At 48.0% G+C, this 24,622-nt stretch overlaps 8 protein-coding genes across 8 annotated transcripts; 5 read left to right on the forward strand and 3 right to left on the reverse strand.

Moving 5' to 3' along the window:
* Window positions 1-805: 805 nt before the first annotated feature.
* Window positions 806-1,543, reverse strand: EDB82DRAFT_473033 (uncharacterized protein; the record flags this gene model as incomplete). The annotated part of the gene is made up of 3 exons (XM_065607986.1): window positions 806-864; window positions 915-989; window positions 1,111-1,543. The coding sequence occupies 3 exons, from the start codon at window positions 1,541-1,543 to the stop codon at window positions 806-808; spliced, it is 567 nt and encodes a 188-aa protein (XP_065466002.1).
* A 483-nt stretch (window positions 1,544-2,026) lies between these two features.
* EDB82DRAFT_522317 (uncharacterized protein) lies at window positions 2,027-3,299 on the reverse strand (the record flags this gene model as incomplete). Its single annotated transcript, XM_025732120.1, has 3 exons — window positions 2,027-2,391; window positions 2,447-3,040; window positions 3,098-3,299. 3 exons carry the CDS (start codon window positions 3,297-3,299, stop codon window positions 2,027-2,029), a joined length of 1,161 nt encoding a protein of 386 aa, XP_025587595.1.
* Window positions 3,300-4,691: 1,392 nt separating this feature from the next.
* Window positions 4,692-5,855, forward strand: EDB82DRAFT_115466 (uncharacterized protein). The gene is made up of 2 exons (XM_065606983.1): window positions 4,692-5,163; window positions 5,311-5,855. The coding sequence occupies exons 1-2, from the start codon at window positions 4,833-4,835 to the stop codon at window positions 5,808-5,810; spliced, it is 831 nt and encodes a 276-aa protein (XP_065466003.1). The 5' UTR covers window positions 4,692-4,832; the 3' UTR covers window positions 5,811-5,855.
* Window positions 5,856-5,917: 62 nt separating this feature from the next.
* Window positions 5,918-7,940, reverse strand: EDB82DRAFT_425055 (uncharacterized protein; the record flags this gene model as incomplete). Its single annotated transcript, XM_065607643.1, has 6 exons — window positions 5,918-6,035; window positions 6,181-6,671; window positions 6,722-6,952; window positions 6,995-7,099; window positions 7,149-7,789; window positions 7,841-7,940. 6 exons carry the CDS (start codon window positions 7,938-7,940, stop codon window positions 5,918-5,920), a joined length of 1,686 nt encoding a protein of 561 aa, XP_065466004.1.
* A 2,237-nt stretch (window positions 7,941-10,177) lies between these two features.
* EDB82DRAFT_493423 (uncharacterized protein) lies at window positions 10,178-10,631 on the forward strand. The gene is made up of 2 exons (XM_065608429.1): window positions 10,178-10,314; window positions 10,380-10,631. The coding sequence occupies exon 2, from the start codon at window positions 10,396-10,398 to the stop codon at window positions 10,606-10,608; it is 213 nt and encodes a 70-aa protein (XP_065466005.1). The 5' UTR covers window positions 10,178-10,314; window positions 10,380-10,395; the 3' UTR covers window positions 10,609-10,631.
* A 2,022-nt stretch (window positions 10,632-12,653) lies between these two features.
* On the forward strand, window positions 12,654-17,090 carry EDB82DRAFT_115509 (uncharacterized protein). The gene is made up of 4 exons (XM_025732076.2): window positions 12,654-13,937; window positions 13,985-14,056; window positions 14,106-14,324; window positions 14,372-17,090. The coding sequence occupies exons 1-4, from the start codon at window positions 12,911-12,913 to the stop codon at window positions 16,897-16,899; spliced, it is 3,846 nt and encodes a 1,281-aa protein (XP_025587591.1). The 5' UTR covers window positions 12,654-12,910; the 3' UTR covers window positions 16,900-17,090.
* A 700-nt stretch (window positions 17,091-17,790) lies between these two features.
* On the forward strand, window positions 17,791-19,058 carry EDB82DRAFT_493427 (uncharacterized protein). The gene has a single exon (XM_025732065.2). It carries the CDS (start codon window positions 18,006-18,008, stop codon window positions 18,963-18,965), a length of 960 nt encoding a protein of 319 aa, XP_025587590.1. The 5' UTR covers window positions 17,791-18,005; the 3' UTR covers window positions 18,966-19,058.
* A 1,453-nt stretch (window positions 19,059-20,511) lies between these two features.
* Window positions 20,512-23,866, forward strand: EDB82DRAFT_115557 (uncharacterized protein). The gene is made up of 2 exons (XM_065606984.1): window positions 20,512-21,417; window positions 21,469-23,866. Exons 1-2 carry the CDS (start codon window positions 20,749-20,751, stop codon window positions 23,593-23,595), a joined length of 2,796 nt encoding a protein of 931 aa, XP_065466006.1. The 5' UTR covers window positions 20,512-20,748; the 3' UTR covers window positions 23,596-23,866.
* Window positions 23,867-24,622: the final 756 nt, after the last annotated feature.

Consider the following 24,622-nt stretch of genomic DNA (forward strand, 5'->3'; position numbering starts at 1 on the left):
CGAGAGGTAGTTATATATGTTGTTTGAAGAAGGACAATGTGGGATGAATGAAGAAGCGGAAGAGTCTACTTAAGTATTTGAAAGGAATAATGAATGAGAAAAGTGTTTGGCTGTTTGCTCCAAGTTAATCTACACCTGCTTGTCACTGCCAAGTCAAATCTGTTCAAGATTGCATATCTTTAGTTGTGGAGTCCAAACCTATTGTCACTCCTCGTCAAACTTGTTGTCAGAAATCACTTTGTGATTGATGGGCCAAGGTGTCATAAAGTAACAATTAATACACTATATTGTTTTATCTTTCGTCCAGGCGTAGACAAACACTAATCTAGGCAGGCATAAGTCGCGATACAATATCAGGGATATATGAATAAACAGTCTGAAGATGGCATAAAACAATCTAACAATTCCATCTCTCATGCTTCCAGCGCTAACATTTCTCATACCTTAAAGGGCCAGAGGGAAAATACCAATAATGCTACAATTAAGTCTTATGCTGTTCACCATTGACAATCCCTCAACCAGAAAGTAACCATTGAGTTTTATATGTCAAAGCGATGCTATCTACAATTTGGTCATGAGCTCTTAATAATCTTCCTCCCTCATACCCATTGAAAGTTGGAAAGAAGCCTTGTTGACAGCCGTGCGAGCCAGTGTAGTGATGCTACAAATGTAGTTGTAGTATCTCTCGCGAAAAGGCGCTGCGAGGTAAATTCGGGCAAACAACTCGCAAATTGAGCATCTCATTAGCGAACCCCTTATTATGGAAGCCCGAGACAGCCGCAGACGTATCAATGGATGGCATTCGTTATAGCACTGCGCCCGCCAAGTCTAAAATGATCTCTTCTCTCATTCTCTCAATCATCTCTGTAGGAACTTTTAGTAAGAATTCTGAAGTTCGAGGGCTGTGAACTGACTGAGTAGTTCTACCATTGGCAGGTCGTTGGTATTAATCAACGTTAAGTCAGGAGTATTCTCCAAGACACGTTTGGCTATGTAGATGAGGTAAAAGTACCATGAGAAAACCCGTGAAATAAATAAGTTCACGATATCCCCGGATCGATGACATATGACATTTCGCTCCCATTGTCACATAGCTGCCACTATGTGTACATTCCTCGCACCGATAATTGTCCACGATGACAGTTATATGAGCGAGTAGGAAAGTGCTGGGTTCTTGTGGTACATCGTTCTCACCGGTGCGGTCGTGAATAATATTGAGTACAACCGCGAGGGCATCCCCGTTCCAGTCAGTCGCAGATACTTTGCGAAGATGAGAAGAAGCGGTTGCCTCCTCCACAGCCTCTTTCGATGGTCCCCCGAACATCTTCTTAAATAACGTGGAAGATTGGATCATACGCAACGAACAGACTCTAAACTCAATCTCAACTTCCTCGTCGTCAGATGGGTCATCGTAATAGGGATGAGGTGGGCGATAGGACTCATGTTTGGTGGGTGGATCCGGCATCAAGTTCAGTGTATTTGGGTGCTTGAGGACGATCAAGAGATCCCCCTTCGGGTCAATTTCATGCCTGATAACCTTCATGGTGAAATTGATGTTGAGATTGCTGATATCAGAAGATTGAAGATGAGATCTCAGAAAAATCAGAACCGTTTTATCTTAGTCGAGACAGCTGCCATTCACTTCCATTATACGCATCATCTGTGATGAATTGTGAAGACATCTTGTGACAATTCGAGACCACAGGCTTGCTGAGGATAATTGTTTGTCTTGCGGTCAGAGGTGACGTAGGGATAGTGAAAGATGGCAGGCGAGTTTGCTGGTCAATATTTGCTGAAAGCAGGTGAAATGGGCATGATGGTCTGGCACGATGAGGGTTAATAACAAACAGTCAAAAAAGTTTACTTGAATTGGGACAAAAAATGTCGTATTTTTGTCTGATAGTAGAAGTTCTTGATGTTTTCATGGGTTTGTATCAATCTTGATTCTCTTACATACATACAGAAGATCAGAGCACCGAGACCTTTGTTTGCCCCTTAGGCACGAGGCTTATCTCTGAGCAGGTGCCTAATTCTTAAAATCTGAGAGCTTGAGTAGTTTTGCATCATCTTGAACCGACTTGATGATTGGTTCCATGAACTTCGTTGGGTTGCATTGATGAGGGCGAGAACGCGAAGCTGGGTCGATCCACTCGATTGAACTAAATGCGTTTACCGCGGTAATGAGTCCGGACAGAGACACTCTTCTGCAGTCAATTTCCTTCTTGAGTATCAAATCGGGATACTTCTGCTTCTCTAGGATCAATGACCCAATCATCATTGATCTGCATTTCTCGTTACAGCCCAGCTTGCCATGTGTCAACTTTTGTTCCAGTTCGGCCAGTGCGTTGATGAAGCGGACAATTGAGCTCTTTCTTTTGGCTTCCAGATTTTCTAACACCACAGTTAGGTAGGGTTAACGGAAAGTCATTGAATTTGATTTGCTTACCAAGAATTGTAGCGATTGGAAGATCGTCAGTCGTGATATCAGCCAGAGCTAGACCATCTTGTACCACAAGGGTCGCCAGTCGAGAGAACGCGTTGGGCCAGGAGAAGACCCAAGCGACGGATAGCCACATGATGGCCTCCCTCCCATAGTGTGCTGGGGTCATGTTTTTCGCTGCACACCAAAACTTTGCAGCGAGTGATACCGCCTCATTACATTGATAATAGTTGGCAATGACAGCAACGTGGGCGAAGAACTCCAAGCTAACCGAGTGAGGAACCTTACGGTACTGGCCGTGAATTATGTGCAAGACCATCCACAACGCATGGGCATGCCATCCAGTGATTGTTATTTCCCAGTCTCCGGGCGTGTCAGAAGCTGCCTGGCTGAGAGAAGATGAATCAGGAGTAGAGCCAACAGGAGAATCTGACGAACCACTATCCTCCAAATCCATCTGGTCTTCAGCCTCGGAAGCGGGTTGAGAGTTGGCAGAATCGCCCTCCTTCCAGGGGCCGTTGAGCATTTTCTTGAAGACGACTGAAGCCAGTTTCAGATGTGGAGATGATACTCGAAATCGTATCTCATCGGATTCTCCGGCTACATACAGAGTAGACGTTAGTAAAATTTCACATTTGTCAAGAAAGATGGGGTTACCGATAGCTGCATTGTTGGGGAGTCCAGAAGGCATCAAAGGGCTTTTCACGTCTGTGGTGTCGGGCGCGAACGTAGGATCCTTTTCTCCCAGCTTGGATTTACAACGAAGGGCGACTTCAGGGATCACCTTGGTCGTGTTTGGCTTCTTCAGCACGACAACAAGATCCCCGTTGGGTTCGATATCGTGTGTTGTCGAGCTCATGACGTCGACGGCATGAGGTAGGTGCTGCTGGTTGCGGTGCTTGTGTATGAACACGATGAAGAATGAGGGAAGAAAGAAAGAAAGAAACAAAAATGAAGGAAGGCGAGAAGTGGAGGAAGAAATTCAGGCTTCAGGCTGATTTTCGCATTTGGCAGCTGGAAGACACTGTCAAAGTCTTGACCCAACAGCTTCTGCCTACATCCACGGCCAAAGGGCCACCCAGCTCCTTAGCCATTGCATTCAAGGCCTGAGAATTGAGAGATTGAGTCTCGGTTTCGTCTTCTTGCTTATGGAGAGGATCTCAAGATACCTCCCCTTCTCCCCAACACGATGATGTGTTTGAGAACAATGAATGGTTCAGTTGTAGAAGGAGTGAAAGCATGCAAATTTAAGAAAGATAAAAGAGAAGCATGAGTTACAAAGTTGGCAGTTTCGAGTACCCAGCATTGAATCACTGCATACCCGAGTAGCTCTGAATCAATAGCAAAGCAGATCTGTCTCGAGAATGAACGGACTTGCAAATCCTTTTTCATTCTTAATCTAAGGCTTTAGACTTTTAACCTAAAGCTTTAGACGATAAGAGGTATCCTTAGTTATTTTGTTGCTTGGGGTCTATCTAGAGAATAAGGACATGCAGGCGCTGGGCGTGCTGCGATTTCGGAATATCTCTTGATTCATCAAAGTAATGTATTCATAGCAAAGCGATACAATCCCCTCATGGGGTACAAAACAAAAGAATAATATATTGGAGCCAAATCTCCCATCTACAACCGTTTGGAGTGCTGAAACTTTCTCTGACTAAACACAGCTCTGTTGACGAAAGAAAGCTCTACACTTTGGAAACAACAATACTTTACTGGAACGGTAGAATATAACACAAGATCTAGGTACTTTCAACGACGGGTGAAGTCTTCCGGATATATATCCAGTGTAGAACTGACTTGTCCCTTGTAAGAGGAAGCTCCTTTCAGTAGAAGGCACATCTAGCAATTTTAACGAGGGTGAACATAAAACTTGCAGACAGTGACTGTGCAGGCTTTTCTTCTTCATCTCTCATCTAACCCAGCACACCAAACCAAGAGTGCAGTTGGTGCACTTCATTCAGCCATCAGAAAGCCAAGCAGTGATCATACGACATCCCGAGACACTTTGCTGTTAGTTGATGAGCCCGTGTCCCTTGAGGGCATCTTGCTGGCAACCCTTCATTAGATGGCTTGGTTACTCGCCCAGAATATCAATTAAATACATAATTAATTCCCAGTACGCGGCTCATGTTATTCCCGTCGTCCACATTCCCATCTCATCGAATCTTTACCATTCGCGTTACCCACCCTGCACTATTCGCCCCCATTCCAAACCCCTACTAGCGTCACTTAGAATCCCTCCCCCTGGAGTTTCAACTCAACACCACGTCTCATCTTTTTTAACGACTACAGAAAACAATTTATTCAGTACATTTGATCTCTATCTCGACTTTATAACTTATCTATATCTTATATTCATTACTCCCCGGGTTGTCCCGTAAGCTACCAAATGCTCTCATCATTCACCACAAAACTCGCCCTCAAAAAGGCCGGTATACCAAGCGATATACTCTCCTTTCCCACAGAAAAGCGCGAGCCAAACAAACTCCGCAAAAACCCTCCCTCACCTTCAGAAAACGATGCAGATTCTAGCTGGGCATCTTGGATGTCCGTCCGATCTCTCCCTCTGACAGTACAGCCGTGGCTGACGCCGCCTCCCGCTGCTGCATCCGTCGGACGCGTACCTGGAATTGGTGATAAAGCACCCGTGGATAGAACACAGAAATTAAGACTTGGAAGGAGGACTTTGGTGGTGTTTTTACGCTGTGTTGGTTGTGCATGTAAGTTATTTCCTTTTTTTTTTGCACACAAAAAAGTTGGCTTGAGTAAGAAGTCTGGTCTAAGTAACACAAACTGACCTGCAAAATTTCGCACCTTATCCTTCCCAGTGGCCAATACGATGAACCAAAATTCTAACAGAGAACCAGTCGCGCAAAAAACCTTTATAAATCTTCGTACAATGGCAAATCGCTATGGAGATGCACTAACATGTATAGCCGTTTCTCACGCTTCAGAGCAAGCGACAAAGAAGTGGGTAGATCTTCTCGGCGGCGCATGGAGTGTACGCGTAGTAGTCGATGAAGATCGAGCTTTGTATGCGGCGTGGGGTTTAGGTACAGGCAGTATGTGGTATGTTTTGAATCCATCGACGCAAGTGCAGAGTTGGAAAGAGACGGGGTGGTTGGGTGAGAAAGTAGCGGGTGCGATACAGGGAAAGACGAAGCCCAAACCAAAGACTACTGTTCAGAGTGTCGGACCTGGAGAGGATGAGGAGGATGAGGGACCTTTGACGACGATGGGAAATAAATGGCAGGAAGCTGGTGCTTTTGCTGTGGATGGGACGGGGACTGTTATTTGGGGTGGGAAAGCTGCGAGGGCGGATGATGTTATGGAACTTGAAGATGGAGCGAGAATTTTATTAGCCTAGCATAGGTATCTCACAGCAAACATGAACTTTGAACAAGCCGAAACACTGAAGCAGACGAAATCTCAACGCTCTGGATTTGATACATCTACATCAAGCGTCTATGACCATCAAGCCCTCGCCCATAGAGCGATTGCTGGAAAGGGGAGTGAAGGGTATACAGACATCAGTCGGTGTCTCCCTCTCCCATTCCCTCCCTCCTTGCATCTCCAGTATCCTACTGATATGCTGATCTGGGATAGGCTGCGGATGGTAGGTTAGAAAAGTTAACCCGTACCAAAAGAACCAGTCCAGTCGTCCTTGCCATTTAGCATTATGCCAATGAAGCCCAGCCTCAGATGTATTCACGCCATAAATTGTCTCGCCATTCGACGGTATCAATCTCATCGCCTCAACGACCGAACCACGGGTAAGATACCTAAGCCCTAGCCACATATCCCCTTTTGGATCGGTCTTCATTGGTGCGAGAAGGTGGTCAAGCTGTATTTGTCCGAGCGTTTCACGATGCCTATCGGAGTACGTCAACAGAAGCCCAACGATCCCGGTTGATCCAGGTACCCATGATCTGCATGGTACAACCTCAACTACATCTTTCAGCGGCGCCGACGAAGCGAAGGTTTGGGTCGGTACACCCGAAGAGCACAGCGCAGAGATGCCTTGCAACGGTCTGTGAAACTCGTTTTTGTTGTGGCGTTGGTCTTTAGAGTCGAACGCTAGATAATCGACATAGCCCTCGTGACAGCTGAACCAGAAACGAGCCTGCTGTGGTGTTGGAAACGAGGTGAGGCGGTCGTATTTGACGTCGAGGTCATATTGGTTGACGTGTGTACCTAGAACAAAGACGCGTCCTTTATTCGTACACAGCTGTCCAACAATTAGTACTTTAACAACAACAGTCACCTTCCAGGACTCACCATGGGGATATCTCGACAAAATTGAGGTTTCTTCTGCCGTCGCCAAACTTCAAAGATGCGCTCGCCTTGTTCAACTGGGAAATATAGCCAAACAGCATGCCGTCGATCGCCGCCACCATCGTGGTAGAACCCAAGGTTCTTGCCTTTAGTATGGCAATGTAGATCTACAAGGTCTCCATCAACCATGCACGCTGAAAAGCCAGTGATCCCAGGCTTATCGCAGTCCAAGAACTTGAAGTAAAGATTCGAGTGAGTTCTGTCGTCCAAGTTCACTATCCATGTAGATCTCGGCTTTGACGGCAATACCAACCACCGGCTGGTCAGGCCTCCCTTGGGGTAGTTTGATCCCACTAAGCGCAGGTCACGCATCTTGTAGCCCTAGGCATGTTAGAATTAGAATAGGAGCATTGGGTATTGTTCCACTTACATCAGTGTATCCCTCTATGAGGTTATTCCTTAAATTTCCTTGAACACAACTCCACCAAATCCCAGGCAGTTCTTGTTTTGACCGGACAGGTTCCTCGAAGTATATAAATACAATACCTAGATGGTTTGAGGCAAAGTAGATTGAATCAAGAGCATCCTTCTGCCGTTCTATCCGCTTAAAGCTTTCGTCATGTTTCTTGTTCGACAGATACGACATGTATCGAACACCTTCAAACACTAAACCTGTTCCCCAGATGGAGTTGCAAACGCTGACAGTAAAAGAAGCAAGGCCCTCTCCTTGAAGTACATTTTTAGGAACTGATGACGAGGATAGCAAGGCAAGCAGGCCCAGCCTCGCTTGTTTTTGGAAAGAAGACTCGGTCTGTGTGATTATTTCTGTCGCCAAGACGGATCTTCTTCGAGCTATATCAAAGACTGGCGGTTGGAAGTCGTAGCGAACTACAGCCCACAGTCGATTCATGTGGACTTCTGGAAAGTCTCGAAGACAAGACTGATGCGATGCGGGAACTACTTCCCTATACCGTCTCCATTTGCGCGGTGGAATGCATTGCTGATCTTGGGGGTCGAAAACCGGTGTTTTGTATTCAAACAGCACGTCTGTCGGGGCCACACTATTAGCCACTGTTGTTACCTATTAGTGAAACTGGATAGTAAGTTTTTAGGGAGACAAACCTTCAGATGGAAAAGATGTGACCACCTTGTCCCCGTCATGGAAGTCAAAGAGACAAAAACAACAGCGCAAATCCCATCGAAATGTATATGTAGTATCCATTTTGTATCAGTGCGTTTGGTTTGCCTCGAGTCAGACGGTTGTCCTTTTGTACGAAGCCTTCATATAGCCTACCTCTGCGCCTGAATGGCGGGGGTGTCGGCACTTTTTTGAAGCATAATTGCTTCTTTTCTGTTGGTTCTCTCTTTGTTTGTGAGCAAACATCTGAGCAAACATCTATGCATGCGAGCAAACTGGAGATTGATCACCCAACCCGTCTGCTAGCGCATTGGCACGGATAGTGACAACGGCAACAATCGACCCAACAATGGACAATTCCATATAGCGGAAGACGTAAAAAGCTGTCGAATTCTTGGCGTGACAATTCTGCAGTAACACGTTGTGATAAAACGTCTTTCGTCGGCAGCAATCCGTAGCTCGAGTAGAATCGAGTACCGTTTGATTCCTCCTTATCTTCGAAGCCGTTTGTCAGGCGCATCATGACTGGCAGCCTCATCACAAAAGAAAAGAAAGTTGTGTTTCATCGATTGATCAATGGACTGACCACTTGGTCAATCATAGCGACAGGCAGCTGCCGTCTGTTTCGGATCACGTGCAAACGAGTAGGTATCCGATATCATCGGATAGCAACCGCAGCAGCTGATGAGAAAAGTCAGCTACGAGCGTCAAAGCAAGAAGCCTTCCGCGTCGTAGTGTTGACTATATGGTTGAGGATCCATCTACTGTTCTCTTAGTAGACAGAGAGTGTGTTGGGAAAGAAGCCACCTGCAGGTTCAGCTCAGCCGCTTACAGTACCAAAATAGTGACTATATCAGCCAAGACGAGGAAAGAGTAATTGAGTTTCAGCAGCCAGCAAATAGTTTACAAGCCACCTCTCGTCAACTTGAAGTCAGTCAGCATTTTTCAGCCCAGCCAAAATCAAGGCAGAGCGTTTTACTGGCTCATGACAACGCACACTGTGAAGAAGCCCAAACAGGTAAATATGATGACTTTAGGGACCTCGAAAAAAGGTGTGGTTGTACCTGTTGCGGTAAGAGTTGTTCTCGTAAAGATGGCTTGTGTGGATGGCAAAAAAATATATATATATAAATTGGTGAATAAAACACGAGCTGAAAAAGCGAAACCACAAGGAAACAAACATATGTGATACCGGTACTACAAAAAAGTGTGGCTTGAGGCTGGTGGTTGATCTCCCGAGACGAGACTTGTGAAAAGACGTGTCCAGAAAGAGTGGCCGGGCCAGGAATAGACACGGGGAGAGATCGTATTTCCAGACAAGACGAGACGTAATACGATGCACTATGATACATCTCAATCGATCGCCATCGGCAGAATAAGCAATACTAATAAATAAGTCAAGCTCGGTCCACACGTGCAAGGGATTACTTTATACTGTATCTACACCCTCTATAAATGATGAGGCTGATATTTATCATGTTCCTGGAATTGTAAAGGGATAATTAACCTTTGATTCGTCAAAGGGAGACCTCGGAGGTATGACAATGGCGCGTATTCTAGAAATGAAAGAGTAAGAGGCTGGTTCGTCGGCGAGACACTTAAGGAGAATTAATTATATCTCATACGCCGTCAAGAAGAAGATACGAACGAGGCGTATCCGTAAACTCGCAGTGGACCATTGTTGTCCACTGACGATCAAAGCATCACGAGACCTCGAATTCTCTCTCTTTTGGGCATATCAACCATCACAGGCTGAGTTGAACAAGGTAGGCGCTAAACTCTTAAGAACTATGCCTATCTACATACAGAATTTCGATAGTTTGGTCAAGCTAGCGTGACGAGAGAAAGAGGCTGAAGTGAATGCGAGTGAGCCATTGAAGCAATAAACTTCAAACTCTACAAAAGCCTAACAATCATCATGATTTACCCCTGCATCCGCACCCTAGAGCCTTGACCTTGGCCACATAACGTCGTCTTGTTCAATGCGCTGGCATGGCGGCATGAGAACACCAGTTCCAGTGCTTAAAGGGGAAGGGAAGCACACGGGCCGCGGGTGGGTTAGGTGCATTAATTCCCATTTTTGATCCAGATTTACTGATGACTCTTTTACCGAGTTCGCCTGATAGAATTGTTGGTTTTTTGTTATTAATCGGACAAATGTTGGCTTGGCTTCTTTGCTCTGGAAAAACTGTGGACATTTGCTGCAGGTTGAGATGACACATCAACAAACGACATGATGACCCCAAGTGTAATTACAACTCTAAATCAAGAAGAAATAGGAGACGTCGCTTTCTAATATCGTCACTATACATGAATAAACTGAGAAATGTATCATGAAAGGGAGACCAGGCCCTTTCCCACTTCCTCCACACACACAAATCAGTTAGTCCAGTTCAGTTACGGTTAGTTGAACATGTAATGTATCTTAGTATCTGCATATCTTCCCCACAGAGTCGGCCTTTTGAGGCTGCATCTCAGCAAACCATTGCATTGCAGGTAATGGAAAGGGAAAAGGTACTGTACCCGCTCACGGACGGACATGTCCGGGGCTTCTTCAGCCATCTCTTTGCTATTCTTGCCGACTTGCCTGTCCTCTCTGGCTGTCAATGTTGTAGCACCGAAAAGTCCAGAAATACCATCAAACAAAGGGGTCCTGAGTTTGAGGGGAATTAGAGGACCGACCCCTCGAAATCCAGAACCCGCCCTCTCAGGAACGGGAACTTTGGATTGGATATACGAAGGCTCCAAGTAGAATATCACGTCATGTGACGCACAAAGTGACTTGTTCCACTCGTACCGGCGCAACAACAGCCTGAGCTAGGCATGGATCATAAGCGGCCAGGAGGTCATTCATCCAATCCGCAGCCTGGGGGCGAGAAAGGATGGACAGGTGGATACATGGACCTTTCAGGGGGGAGGTTTTTAGCAGAATCAGGGTCCCCGGGCCATCGTGCTCCCCCTGTAGATACTGACACAGCGCTAGACTAGCCGGGGGTCAGGAGTAACCTTGACCTTGACTGACCAACCTTGAGGGCAGTCGGGATAGAGCTGGAGCAGTTGTAAATCAATGATGAACTCGTGTTGTGCGGCGTATCGTCAATGGATAAGAGTTGATGTGATGTGATGTGATTTTGGCCAGGCAATTTCGATGGAGTCTACTGTTAATTAATACACTAGGCCAAGTAACCCAAACAGTCAGCAATCACCGAAAATCGCACGGTATATCGAAAATAGCACTCGAATTATTCCATCCAATACATCTCTGGACAGGGCAGGCCTAATTACACTGCTGCTCACCTAACGTTGGTACAGATTCAGTGGCTCCTATTTCGGACCCATTCTTTACTTGTGACCGGCCTCTGGGCTATTGCTTTGCTACACGGTTCAATTCCAGTGGTTATTGTCTTCCTTATCCCTCCGGCCAGAAACATTGACCCTTTGATGGTCTTTGCTTTGAACCTTCCCGGGGCTCGTCTCTGCTGAGGCTGTCCAGTATCCCCGCTTTCACTACCGGCACAAAGGCCCATTCGCTGCAACGGACGGTGAGTGATAGATGGTTGGGGCTAATTGACCTGCTAAACACTGTGCTATACCGTCACTGTGATTGCAATGAGTTTGATGATGGCAGCAACATCAGCATCAACAAACTTAGTGTGCAATAATTGAATGATATAATAAAAGGCTTAGGTGAGCTTAAAAACGTCCCCGTTTAAAACTGCAGGTGAGCTTATTCTTTTCCGAGGTGTGTACTATTTAAAGGGTGCACAACTTGGGTTGGTTACAGTGCGAGACCACTAATTCATACCCCTCAGTCAGCCTCCCCGGGTACATGGAAAGGCAGGTACAGCACAGCACAGTAGGTTCCTGCCAATCTTCAGTCGGGGGGTACTTGGTACGCTAACTAAAACTCCCGGTGAAGGCCTGCATTTCCCCCCTCCCAAATATTGATGTTACCAGATCCAGAACGACTACCGTAACGAGACGAGATATTACCTACTTTCCCCTCAGATCAGAAGGTCCAAACCAGAAAGAGTCTATTGTCTCGTCGTACCTAGAGTGTCTTGCCTTGTTTGACATCTTTCTTTCTCATTCAACTCTCCCTCCAACTGGTAAAAACTAAACAACCAACGGACTGTCCTTGTCCTGTCCATCCATCCCGTCCAATCCATCTCGCTACTCAACGCCATCTCTTGTCATTCCCATACACATCCGCATTTTCCAATCTTGCTTTGTCTCTGTTTTCTTTCTTCATAATTCTTCTTCTCTCTGCTATCAACTCTACATGCTCTGCTCTTTTCGATCGCTTCTTCTCATCCATCCTCGCCACGTCCTCGATCCCTGAACTCAGTACCTACCTACTACCTACATACCATCATTTCGCCCTCTACCCCCCGACGAGACGAGACGAGGTGAACCGGCGTCCCTCGCACCGAGCGACCCCCTTTTGGCAACGAAGCCCCCCCACAGACACAAGCACAAGCCTCTCCGACACGCTCAATTCATAGTCCATTAGTCCAGTCCACAGGCCACTGTTCGCCATCTCCAGAAACCTACCTACATTGCCATCTTTATCCTACGCCCCAGGAAATTGTTGTTATACCGATTGCACTTCGGCTACAATTCTTCACTGTTTTTTTTACTCAGCGCCATTTGTTGTGCTCTGATCTAGATACTCGTTCACACTCGGTCGAATACGCTGTCGCTGTCGAATCACATTTACATACTTTCTGGCCCTGACGTTGCTTCGCTCTTTCGCTATTCCCACCCAGGAACAGCGGCTTCTCATCAGCGACCAGATTCGCCCCTGACGCTACGATAGACTCTGGCATTGGATTGCATGCTGAAGTCTCGCGACCATCACTGGCGCTCAGAACAGAATTGAATTGCACGACCTTTTTTTCCACGTTGCTCCAGCTTGCGTTTCTACAGCGTTCGCCGCCACCAAGTAAGAGAACCGGATCCACGAGCCCAGACGCACGCAACGTCGTCACGCATATACTGCCGCCGGTCCCCGCAATCACTTGAACCGTCCCGGGGCTCACTCGCTGCTCCATATGGACGCCCAGACCACAACGGCCGAACCGCAACATCCTTATCCCTCCAGTCCTTGGACCTCTGCCTCGACGATATCATCGAGCACAACGTATCCGACGACACCATCGGCGACGAGTACGCACAGCGCTTCCGCCGCTGAGGGCTATTTCTTCCAAGATACGCCCGCCACACAATTCCACACTCGGCTCGACTTCTGGCCATTACTCCTCCCTCAGCAATCAAACATATACCACGCTCAACTCCTCCACTACAATAAGCTCATCTCCCCCTCCCGCGGCGGCGGCCTGCAGACACCGCCACTCCCTCCCGTCATCTCTGCTCCTTACATCCAGGCGGCGCCACGGTCGCGATCTTCTAGCAAGGTGTCGCCGAAGGACGCCTCCGCCGGCAAGGGGAGCACAGCTGGAGGCCATGGGAGCAGGTCACACCAGAATTTAGACAAGAGTCGCTCGGTTGTATCCTCCAAGGAGGTTCCGCCCAAAATGCCTTCCAAGCAGGCCGCCGACTCATCGAGGCCTTTACCCCGACGATCCGCACCCTCGGCTCAGTCCCACTCTAGTTCAGTGCCCTCGACGCCTCACCAGCACGCTCGGCAATTTTCGTTTGAGGACCGCGAACCGTCGCCTACCGGCACGAATAACCACTCCCCGCGATCGGCTTATTCTGAGACAAATAGTACATTACCTGCGCTTCGGCCTTTGCCACCGCGATTAGGAGGCTGCAAATACGAGACTGCCCAGATCAATTCCAGAAGGAGAATACCGTACTCGGTCGGCAATGATCGTCTGGAAAAGCTGGACTTGCGGACGGTCAAGGCCAAGTTGACCGAGGACGAGGAGCGAAAGTTGGCCACAGATATGAGAGAGGTTTTTGACCAATTATTGCCCACCGCCGCTGTCGAAGAAAACCGAAAGAAACTAGTGTCGAAGCTTGAAAAGATCTTCAATGACGAGTGGCCCGGACATGACATTCGGGTGAATCTCTTTGGTTCCTCTGGAAATCTTCTTTGTTCAGATGATTCCGATGGTGCGTCTTTTCTCCAATCCGCTTGACTGTAAACTAACCCGCTTTAGTGGACATTTGCATCACAACATCGTGGCACGAACTAGAGGGTGTCTGCATGATCGCCAACCTGCTAGCGAAACGTACGTATCACTCTGCACTACCACCAATCACTCGCTAATAGCAGATCAGGAGGAATGGAAAAGGTTGTTTGTATTTCAGCCGCCAAGGTACCCATTGTCAAGATATGGGACCCTGAATTGGGCCTTGCGTGCGACATGAATGTCAACAACACCCTTGCACTCGAGAACACGCGCATGGTTCGAACGTATATCGATATTGACCCACGAGTTCGCGAGCTTGCCATGATTATAAAATATTGGACACGGAGGAGAATAGTCAATGATGCGGGTATGTCATTTTTCCCTCCACAAACTTCCTGTCTAACGGTTCGGTAGCATTTGGTGGCACATTGAGTTCGTACACGTGGATTTGCTTGATAATTACGTTCCTGCAGCTGCGCAACCCGCCCGTCCTCCCTTGTTTGCATCAGTCGCCACACAAGTTACCCAAGCCCGACGGTACGCTTCCCGATTTCGCCGACGATATTGATAAGCTGGCTGGTTTTGGAAGCAAGAACAAGTCATCCACTGCCGAGCTCTTGTTCCAGTTCTTTCGCTTTTACGCACACGAGTTTGACTACGATAAGCACGTTCTTTCGGTACGACAGGGCAAGCTGATCACAAAGCAAGAGAAGAAATGGCATTATGCGATCAACAATCAACTTTGTGTCGAAGAGCCTTTCAATACGTCTCGAAATCTCGGAAACACGGCCGATGAATATTCTTTCCATGGGTTGCATGTTGAATTGCGCCGGGCTTTTGATCTGATCTCAGTGGCGAACTTTGAGGAGGCATGTGAGCAATACGTCTTCCCTAAGGAAGAGGAACGAGTATGGTCTCGACCTGCACCACAGCCTCGACCTGTTCTGCTTCGCAGCTCGTCACAGACACATTCAGGACGTGGAGGCCGCGGAAACCATCGCGGTGGACGACATAATAACAACTATCGGGGTGGAAATTCGAACAGGCGAGCATCCGCGGGTGTTCCACAATTCGATGCGAGCACCAACAACAATGGCATGTTCATGCAGCCGGTCAACATGGCGCAAGATTTGCAGTGGTACCAGAATCAACAGTTCCAGTTCCAATATGCACAGCAGGACCTCATGACTCAAATGGCGTTGCACCAAGAGAACATGAGGCTTTTGTATGCCAGTCAGTCACCAGCATTTATGCAGCATCAGGCCCAGGCCCAGGCCCAAGCGATGGGCCAACAGCAACAGCAAAGAATGTCCACAAGTGCAGGCTCAGGCCAACAGCCTCAACCGACATCGGATCGTTCTAGGACAAATTCGTTCGATAACCCGCCACTGAGTGCCCCCCTGCGACCAGATATATATACTTTATATGGTATGAATCTGGGACAGCAGTTCTATACCCAAGCGGGTGCAACTTACGGAACGTATCCTTCGTCTCCTGCTAGTACGACTGGGGCTACTCAGGACTTCCGTCGCCCCCTGCAGCGAAACGGTATGACTAACGAAGCGGGTAATCAAGGGTCAAATAGTACCCTGCGTTCGCATTCACAGCCTGCATCGCGTTCCCCATCCTCATCTCAGGCAGCCGCTGCGTACTTTAGTGCTCAATCCTTCAGCGGATCGACCCAGTCTCGAGGCGTCAATGGCAACCCAATTCCTAGTTTCATGTCTGATGACACAGAGTTCGACGAAACACCAAAGGCGACTACCGACTCTCCACAGTCAGAGGAGGGCAAATATTCTATGTACCTATCAGAAAGCCCCAGCCCTAGCAAGAAGCTTCAACAGCCAGTGCCGGCCACGAATAGTCTGGCTTTTGGAGATCTTGCCGGTCAGAATTCGAGTAACCCGAGTCCTGGGAGACGACGATTGTCGACAGATCAGATTCCCCAAACAATTCTCGACCGCCGAATGAAGAGAACGTCACGATCGCCGTCGCCTTTGGGGCAATCAAGAAACTTTGCCTCAACAGCTTCATCTGCGCCACTGGCACAAGGACCTTTTCCAGGTAGCCAGAACAAAAACCTTGGACGTCCCTTAGTCGTGAATGGATCCAACTTGAAGACAAGCGTCACTCCAAGCCCGCGTCAAGCTCCTTCCGGGACGGAGAGCAGTACCTCGGACGAGACTCCCACTTTTGAGAACCCCTTGCAAATCCACGCTACAAATGGAGTGCCCAGCTACCCTGTCGATGGACCCATCATGCCCATGGTTGAGCCTCAGGGCGTTATGAACCAACAAGGTGCCTTTGGTCAGGTGCCTGTTGTGGCCAACGGTTCCGCTGCGCCGCTTATGGCTGTTGCGCCTTCTACTGCAGACGACCCCTCATTCCGCGATCGTATTGCCGCTTACTACATGGGCACGCCCCATATCGTACAGGATGCAACGGTTGGAAACTCTCGATTGTCTCCTTCGACTCGACAGCGCCTCATGTCGCGCCAGAACCAGAATGGAGTTATTGCTCCTCTCGATCTTGCTATTGCTGAGAACCGCATTGATCGTCCTGTTGGCCAAGACTATGCTCACCTGTCGCCAGTGTATGAGACACGCACTCCTTCGCCTACAGTTCTTCGAAAGGATGGACCTTGGAAGTCTGAGAAGCAAAACAGTCCCAAGTCGGGTCGAGGCGAGGGGCCAAAGGGAGGCCAGAAGTCTGAAGACCAGTCACCGAATCACCAGGAAGGATCGAAATCTCAGAAGAACCAGAAGGCCAACTCTCAGAAGGCCAATGGAAATCGAGAAAATGGCCACGTCCGTGGAGCCCGAAGCGAGAGCGACAACGGCTGGCAAAAGGCTGGTAAAGGCAAGAAGAAGGGCGGCAACAATAACGCACATGCAAACGCCGAGCAACCTCCAAAGCACGAGTCGGAACGAAAAGGTGGCTGAGCGGTTGTCTCGATCTGAGAAGTGACGAGGCATGCCAAGGGGATGCTAGGCCAGTGGCTGATATATCCTCGGACTTGAACCAACAATGCAATCGTTCCACGATCTATAAACGGCAGGTTGCTATTTTGGATAGGGAGTATTGCCAAGTCGACACCGCGATCAACGATTCAAGATGGATGGAAGACTGTTGAAGAGATGAGAAGGACACATTGGAGACTTTTCTGGATGCATCCAGATAAGTGACGATATTTACATATGTATCAGCGAGTGTGTACGATTGACGTTCCCGGGGTGTTTTTATTCATAGCATTTACACCGTAGTGGTTAGCGGTTAACTTACAGATTGGCAACGCAGGATGGTCGGCTCAATGGCATGAAAGAATGACAGAAGGCCGGAACCGCTGGCTAGACAATGGAAAGGAAAGGGAAGGGATGGACGGCTGGTTGGTCGATTCGGTTCGTTTGTTGAAACATGAAAACGACGAGGCGTTGGCGTCTTTCTACACATGGCCGGTTGGGAGGAGGCGTTTTATATACACAGCTGCAATTGCATTAAGACAAAGTCCATGTTACAGCGGGGGAGTCGGAAGGATAAGCGGTTCATATCCTACAGGCTAGGCTACATGGGCAAAGAAGGATCAAGCGGTTTTTCTAGATGATTGTCAGAGAAAAAGCATGGGCAGATGTAACGAAGCACACAGAAAAGAGATAAATGAAATTCTTAATGCAAGCGGGAACTAAACAGTGTTTACATGTGAAAAGATGCCATTGATCTACCTGAGTCTGTGTTGATAATGATGCCGAAGTTCCGTCACTCTACAGATCACATGATGTATTATCAATTTTTTGGTGATGTCTCATTCGCGCGCGGGGTTAATTGCGATAATTCCCGAAGCTTAGCAACACAGGCGCTTCATTACTAAGAAGTTAGCTTCTCTGCAGTTGGAATACGAATGGATATTGGTGCTGACTGACCAAATCCGAGACCATCAAGTGACGATTTGAGGGGGTTATGCAGGATGTTAGAAGTATAAAGACGTTGCTCATTCCCCAGTGAGAGTTATTTAGTATCATCATCGTCAATCACTCTTCATCAATCTTACAATATGAGCATGCTTTCAGCTGAAGTCACAGAATGGGGTCAAACTCCCAGACCTGTAAAGGTTGTCCCACCTCAAGCCCCAACCAACGACAGTGAAACTGAGATTCGTGTCCTCGCTACTGGTCTTCACCAACTCGTTCGCTCACGAACTGCTGGCAAACATTACACTGCTACTGAACTTCCCCACCGTCCTGGTGTCGACGGTGTAGGCGTTAATGTATCAACCGGCAAAAACGTCTACTTTTCTCTACTTGGTACCACGGGTGGAAGTTATGCTGAGATCGTCAACGCTCCTACTCGCAGTATCGTCGAGTTGCCTGATGGCGTTGATCCCGTCGTTGCAGCAGCCATGATCAATCCTGTTATGGCGAGCTGGATGGCCCTACGAAAACGTGTTGATCTCAAGGATAAAGGATTCAAAGTGTTTATCAACGGTGTTACAACAGCAAGTGGGAAAATCGCTATTAAAGTTGCTCGTCACCTCGGCGCAACAAGTGTCGTCGGTTCAGCACGCAACCAAGAAGCTTTATCCAAGCTTGATCTTGACGCGAGCGTAATTCTCGCCTCAACACCCACCGAAACGGATTTCACGTCCGCCGCAGATGCAGATATCGTGCTTGACTTTTTATACGGACCATGGCCTAACGCGTTTTTGTTGAGTGCTAGTACAGCATCTGCGAAGAATGCGATTACGTGGATTAATATTGGAAGTATGGCTGGTGATGGGGGAGATATTTCGGCCATGGGGTTGAGGAGGAGAGATGTTACGGTGCGGGGGTCTGGGCCTGGGTCGTGGGATCCTAAAGAGCTGGGAGCTGAGACGGTGGGGATGTTGAAGGTTCTTGTGGGTGTGGGGAGTGATGGGTTGAAGAAGTACAGGTTTGAGGATGTTGAGAAGGGGTGGAATGATAAGGGGAGGGATAGAGTTGTTTTTGTGTTTGGGGAAGAGAGTGAGAAGTTGTAGTGGTTTGGTACAGGGTGGGAGATGAAGACATGAACGATAATGAGATTAATTGACTGTGTTGCAATATTGATACGCACGTTTGATCAACTGACCGTGATATCACGTATTTTACGAATTATATAAACATATTGTAATTAGTTTTCTTCATAGGAATGGCCTTTAAGAAGAGACCCTGCTTGCACACCTATATCGTATCTTCAACACATCAAGCCTTCACGACCCTGTCGCCGTGATATGCAGGACTCTGAAACCAGGGAAATAAACACCACGCAAACTACAGTATCTGTGTAACTATAGGACTCTATCCAAGCCCTTGTCGTATTCCAGGCAACTCTCAATACTCACAGCCATTGACAAGCCTTAAGAGTATCCTGACTGCAGGTGGCTCCGCCACGTAGATTATAAGGCTGGCACTCGACAGGGAAGAAAAGAAGCAAGAAAGAACTAAACAAGTTTTGTTCTATTTATTTTCCGCAGACCCTGGTATAAGATCGCCTGGTCAAAGTGGTTGAGCGGGTACCTAGATCGTGAAGTTGGGATTTGGTCTCAGATTTGGTGGATCTTGACATGGAGGTCTGACTCGGGGAATAAAGGCGAGTATTTGGGTAGCAGTAAATCTATTAAAATTGCAGATATTCTAGAAGTGTAAGAGACCATATATCTAGATTGACCTGACAACTGTTTTGTCGTTGTCGTTGTATTAACGGGCATGCAGAAACGGTTCAACGGTAGGGCTGCTTTTGCGTGATACTCACCGAGTCCCCCGCAATCATCTTACTGCACTGCTGTAGCTGTAAATAATCACTGGGATAAATCCGACTCCACCGGAATAGGACTCAAGAGAAGACATGGAATCAACAAGACGGTCATCATTCATGTCTGTCTGTGTTTCTACCGGCAAAGTCCGTAATATGCTGCTTCTACCGAGGAAGTTATTTAATATCTCCGCACACCGAGACTTTGCTAAGAGAAGACCATGCCAATATCCCTTGCTTGCTTCTGTCGCCCGCTAAGTAACAAAAGCAAAGGCGTAGACGCCAAGGACTCTTGTTGGTGCCCCAGTTTTCAACCCCAGCTTTTCCCTTTCCCTCTCCCAGCCCCAGTCCACCTTTTAAAGACCCCCAAGCGAAGCCTCCTCCACTTTCTGTCACTGTCACTCTCAATTCAGTTTCCCGGGTCTCGCTTCGCTTTTACCTTGTCTTTCTCTACTAATCTTTAGACTAGACGACAACAACAACAACCGAAGTTGATTCCTTTCCTACTACGACTTTTCAATCTCGGTATTCCGACATTACCAGGTTGACTCATTCCTACCCTTCATACAAAGACCATCACGTTTCAATCTTATTACCGACACTGCAACGGTTCCGGTTCTCTGGGACGCATACCTGACGTTGCACCACCGACCCGAATCCCCGGTTGAACGGACAAGTCGAGTCGCGACTTTCAACAACCACATACAAGACACCCAGATCCTTTACCAACACTCCAGAGTGCATCGCAACTTTACATCCGGCTGTCTTCTAGCGAGGCGCCTCTTTGCCACGCTGTGACGACAATGCTGTGGTCAGGCGCTAGCATTGACGCTGCGCTTTCCACCCCAGCCTGATGCGATCTACCAGAAACTCCGTCCCATCCGGCGACAAACACTCCAATTTATCTATGAGGGTCGACATGGTCTCGAGAACATCTAGCGACGGGCCTCCTCCCGGGGGCGGCCGACAATGGAAGTCGTTGATCAACAAGATTCCAAGACGAGGGGTACGTTTGGTCCAACAAGTTCATGATCACATGTGCGAATACTGATGTAGTGATCCAGATCAAGATAATCAGTCAACATCTTCCCGAGACAAGTACCTCCGATATCGATCTCAACGCCAGATCTCCCGATGGCCATTCTACGAACCCTCTTGATAGTCAAGAGACTCATATCCGACAGCTGCAGTCTATTGTCCAGCGAATGCCTCGCAATTTCCCCAATACGCCGAACCACGTCGATTCGGCTTATAAAGAATTTAAGAAGCACAAAGAGCAATGCGCCATGTTATGTCGGCATATCCTGACAGAAGAGCTGGGCCGCTGTCCTCATAACGGTAGCGATCTTGTCCGTCGCGATTCAACCCTCGACTCCCCCCAAAGTCCTGGTCATATATACGATACGAGAAGCTCTTTCAGTGGGAGAAGTCTCGCTGAGGTGGTTTCTGGAAGTCTCGGAAAGAGTATACACCAGAGCGACGCTTGGCTAACGTCAGTGCGCGACTGGAAGAACTGGCTCGAGTTTCTGGCCGATGCTTGCCGGACATGTTTGATCGAAACGTACAAGAACAACGAGCGCGATGCGACACCAGAACAGGTGGAAGCGCTGTTCACGAATAAGCGGTTTCGCAAGGAGGCTGTCCAGAGGATGCGCAATGCTAGCGTTACTCGGGTCATGTCGGCAGACCCCCAATTTGTGAGTTCTCCAGATCAGATCTTGAAGCGCATCGCAACTGACTATTTGCAGTTTCCAAAATACGAAATGAGATTCTATGACTATGAGAGAATAAGACAGGAGCTGTTAGAGATTCGACAGCTCGTCCAGACAGGCGAATCGGGCATTTCCCCAGATCGAACGATTAAAGAATTTGCCATATCACAGCGAGGCGATGCTATACTGGAGTTCGCCAACAGTGCGCCTGGATGCAACCATAGCGACCCGGCACTTCGTTTCAGAGTCTCTTCTTACATGCTCGCAGAGACTTCACCCATCTTTGCTCGCATGTTTGCGGGGAACTCCAGTAGTCTTCATCTTTACGACGACGACGATATATCGTCGCAGTTGCCGTTGCCTCCAACAAAGTACTACTGCAAAGATGGATCCGAGGCTAAGCTCTACCGCATGCCACAAGTCGAGCTGAACCATTTGGATTCCTTGGAGATCTTGCTACACGGAGCGCACCACCATAGCGAAATGATTCCACGAGAGATTGAGTTTGATAAGTTTGTTGCTATCGCCGAGTGTTGTATGAGATATAAGAGTACCTCGCCTTTAGAACTCATCGTTGAACATAGATGGCTACCGCAATGGATGCACAAGGGAGCAGATGATATGCCAGACGGTCTCTTGGTCATCAGCTACGCCTTTGGCTTGCGCCGACTCTTCTCGCGCATGTCAAAAACAACAATTCTGAACCTTGTGGATGAGAAGGAGCTACAATCGAAGCCATGGCCACAAAAGATCAAAGACAAGATCTGGGCTGTCCGCTGCGCAAAGGTGGCGCAGATCCACGAGTGTTGTGTTAGTGCGATTCGGGAGTACATGCGAGAGCCGACACACAACACACCCGACCAAGTCGAACCCACGCCGCTGAATTCCAGCTTCTCCCCGGATGCTCTACCTCCGATGATGCTGACTAGCACCCCGCGATGTCCCAAGGGCAGCCATTGGTGCGACGCCACGAATCTTGGCTGGCTGATGCTACTCTACAACGAGATGAACCTTTTGCCTTATATCATGTCGACGGATGTGCTTTCTCATCTATCCAGGTCGCAGCCACAATCGAAAAGCCTGGCGCAGATTGTGGATGCGTTGAGGAGGATTCCAGCACCGCCGACGCCAGTGCATCGAGGCGTTTGTGATCCAGGTCCGGTGTTTCGCTCTGCTATTAGTGATATCTACAACAGTGTACTGGGCTTGACACTTTTCGACATTAGCGGCAAAAGTCACGGCTGGGGCTTGTCAAAGCACAAGGAAAGAGAACCCCAAACTCAACTCAATGAAAGGCTCAATCGTATGGCCGCGCATGATCCTGATTATAGTGTCGCTACAGAATTCCCGGAGATTATTCGCCTTCGCATTATGTGTCAACTGGACGAGCTGGATGACCTTCACTCAGCAGCTATGGTCAGTCGGGCATACTACGAGACGTACAAGAAGCATGAGCTTTATCTTATGAGGAATATTCTCCGTATGGATCGAAAACGATCGACCATTCAGCACCACATCCCAATCGGACCCAACACAAACGAAGAAAAGGTCCTCAGGGAGGAATCCGATGTTCTTAAGCGGACACCGGCCGATACTGCGGATGGTATTACTCTTCATAGTGTGGTCGAGAGTGAAGAGGATTACACAGACTCTGATGATGATAGCGACAGTCTGTACTCAACATCAGTAACCCGGTCACTTCCCCGATCAGCAGCTACCACAAGCACAACAACCAGGGGACTAGACTACCAGGGATCGTCAGACCTTGCACTGATCACAGACAGTCCCGCACGGACACCAAGGGCCCGAACCGGTACACCAACATCCTCGTCCCGATCCCCGACAACCCCTCGACAAGCCGTGTTCGACCCACCACCTGCTCCGGCTGCCGCATCGCCTGTACTTACAATCGACGAACCACCTCTCACAGTTGAAGAAGCTCATCGAATTCTCTGGCCAGACGACGCGATCAAGGCATCTGAACTACCACTGCCTACAGCTCATCCTGGTGCAGAAGGCATTCGTGAGAAATTCCGCGCTGGTGATCCAGCTTTTCACCTGGGGTTAGAAGAAAAGACTCTTGTTCCAACGGGTGAAAAACAACTTAGGAGTGAACATGATCGACAAGTTGGGCTGTTGAAGGGGGGCGAACCGAGTAAATGAGCTACATCTCCACGAGAGAATACTTTTGCAATTTTCCCGAGGATTTCTCTTGAGCTAATTGTTGCATCTGATCCTTGATATATATATGAACATAAGCATGAGGATGGATGAAAACCGTTTTTTACCTTGATCTTTTTGGAAAGCAAGCGATGAGATTACTGGAGATACGCTTGCATGGGACGCTTATACCCTCTTGGTGTAAAGGAGTTCAGGTATTGGATAAAACTGAATTGAATACTTTTTTACATTTGTCTGGTTACATGAGAAGAGTAGGTGATTGATAAGCCACATACCACCAAAAGAATTATGTCTTGCGTTTACCTTGGCCGCGGTCGCTTCAAAGTAGGTGACAGCATCGTCGTACATGACCCCGAATCTGGTTTCTTAGTTCTGCTGCAACTGGTAGCCAAGATGCAGTCTCGCTTCTTTCTGAGCTAAGGTCTTGGGTGTTGGTGGCTGATGGTTCTGCAAAGCTTACTGCGAATCAATATCTAGTTGGACTGAACCCTGATGACTTGGCGAGTTTGTTGGCACAGGGTAGATGTTGCATTTCGATCAGCTGTTCATGTTGCGTTATGTCATTTTAGATGTTCTCACTATAGATTCTGAATCTGATATGTTGGATGTCAGATCAAAGAACGTGGTGAAGGATCTGAAGAGGTACCACCAAAAACAGAACATTGAACCACACCTAACCCCAACATTCTTCAGGAACACTATACAAGTTTGGCATTACCGCCCCTTCCTCAGCCTTGACAGCTCCGACTCAGCCTAGTTACTCCTCCACAGGTTTACGATTAATGCTTTAGCCTACCACCGATCAGCATGACTCTCTATCTCCTGTCTGGACTCGAAGGACTCAAGTCTGCCGCTTTGATCTACACTGGTCCTGAGTGAAAACTCAACTTTGTGTCCACTAGATTGTTCTACGTTTTGACCTGGCCCTACCGATGCTGCCACTGTCACTTTGGGAATGGTAGCTGTCATGTTTGACAGTAGCGTCTGAGTCTATGAGGAATCCAGAGGT

This window comes from Fusarium venenatum (assembly GCF_020744135.1).
Source record: "Fusarium venenatum strain MPI-CAGE-CH-0201 chromosome Unknown EDB82scaffold_1, whole genome shotgun sequence".
Taxonomy (NCBI): Eukaryota; Fungi; Ascomycota; class Sordariomycetes; order Hypocreales; family Nectriaceae; genus Fusarium; species Fusarium venenatum.

Coding starts and splice junctions, on each gene's coding strand:
- EDB82DRAFT_115509 (XM_025732076.2), top strand. CDS start 12,911: ATGGACGCCCAGACCACAACGGCCGAACCGCAACATCCTTATCCCTCC. Junction 13,938..13,984: donor TTGTTCAGATGATTCCGATG/GTGCGTCTTTTC, acceptor AACCCGCTTTAG/TGGACATTTGCATCACAACA. Junction 14,057..14,105: donor CGCCAACCTGCTAGCGAAAC/GTACGTATCACT, acceptor ATAGCAGATCAG/GAGGAATGGAAAAGGTTGTT.
- EDB82DRAFT_115466 (XM_065606983.1), top strand. CDS start 4,833: ATGCTCTCATCATTCACCACAAAACTCGCCCTCAAAAAGGCCGGTATA. Junction 5,164..5,310: donor ACGCTGTGTTGGTTGTGCAT/GTAAGTTATTTC, acceptor ACAGAGAACCAG/TCGCGCAAAAAACCTTTATA.
- EDB82DRAFT_493423 (XM_065608429.1), top strand. CDS start 10,396: ATGTCCGGGGCTTCTTCAGCCATCTCTTTGCTATTCTTGCCGACTTGC.
- EDB82DRAFT_115557 (XM_065606984.1), top strand. CDS start 20,749: ATGATCACATGTGCGAATACTGATGTAGTGATCCAGATCAAGATAATC. Junction 21,418..21,468: donor TGTCGGCAGACCCCCAATTT/GTGAGTTCTCCA, acceptor GACTATTTGCAG/TTTCCAAAATACGAAATGAG.
- EDB82DRAFT_493427 (XM_025732065.2), top strand. CDS start 18,006: ATGAGCATGCTTTCAGCTGAAGTCACAGAATGGGGTCAAACTCCCAGA.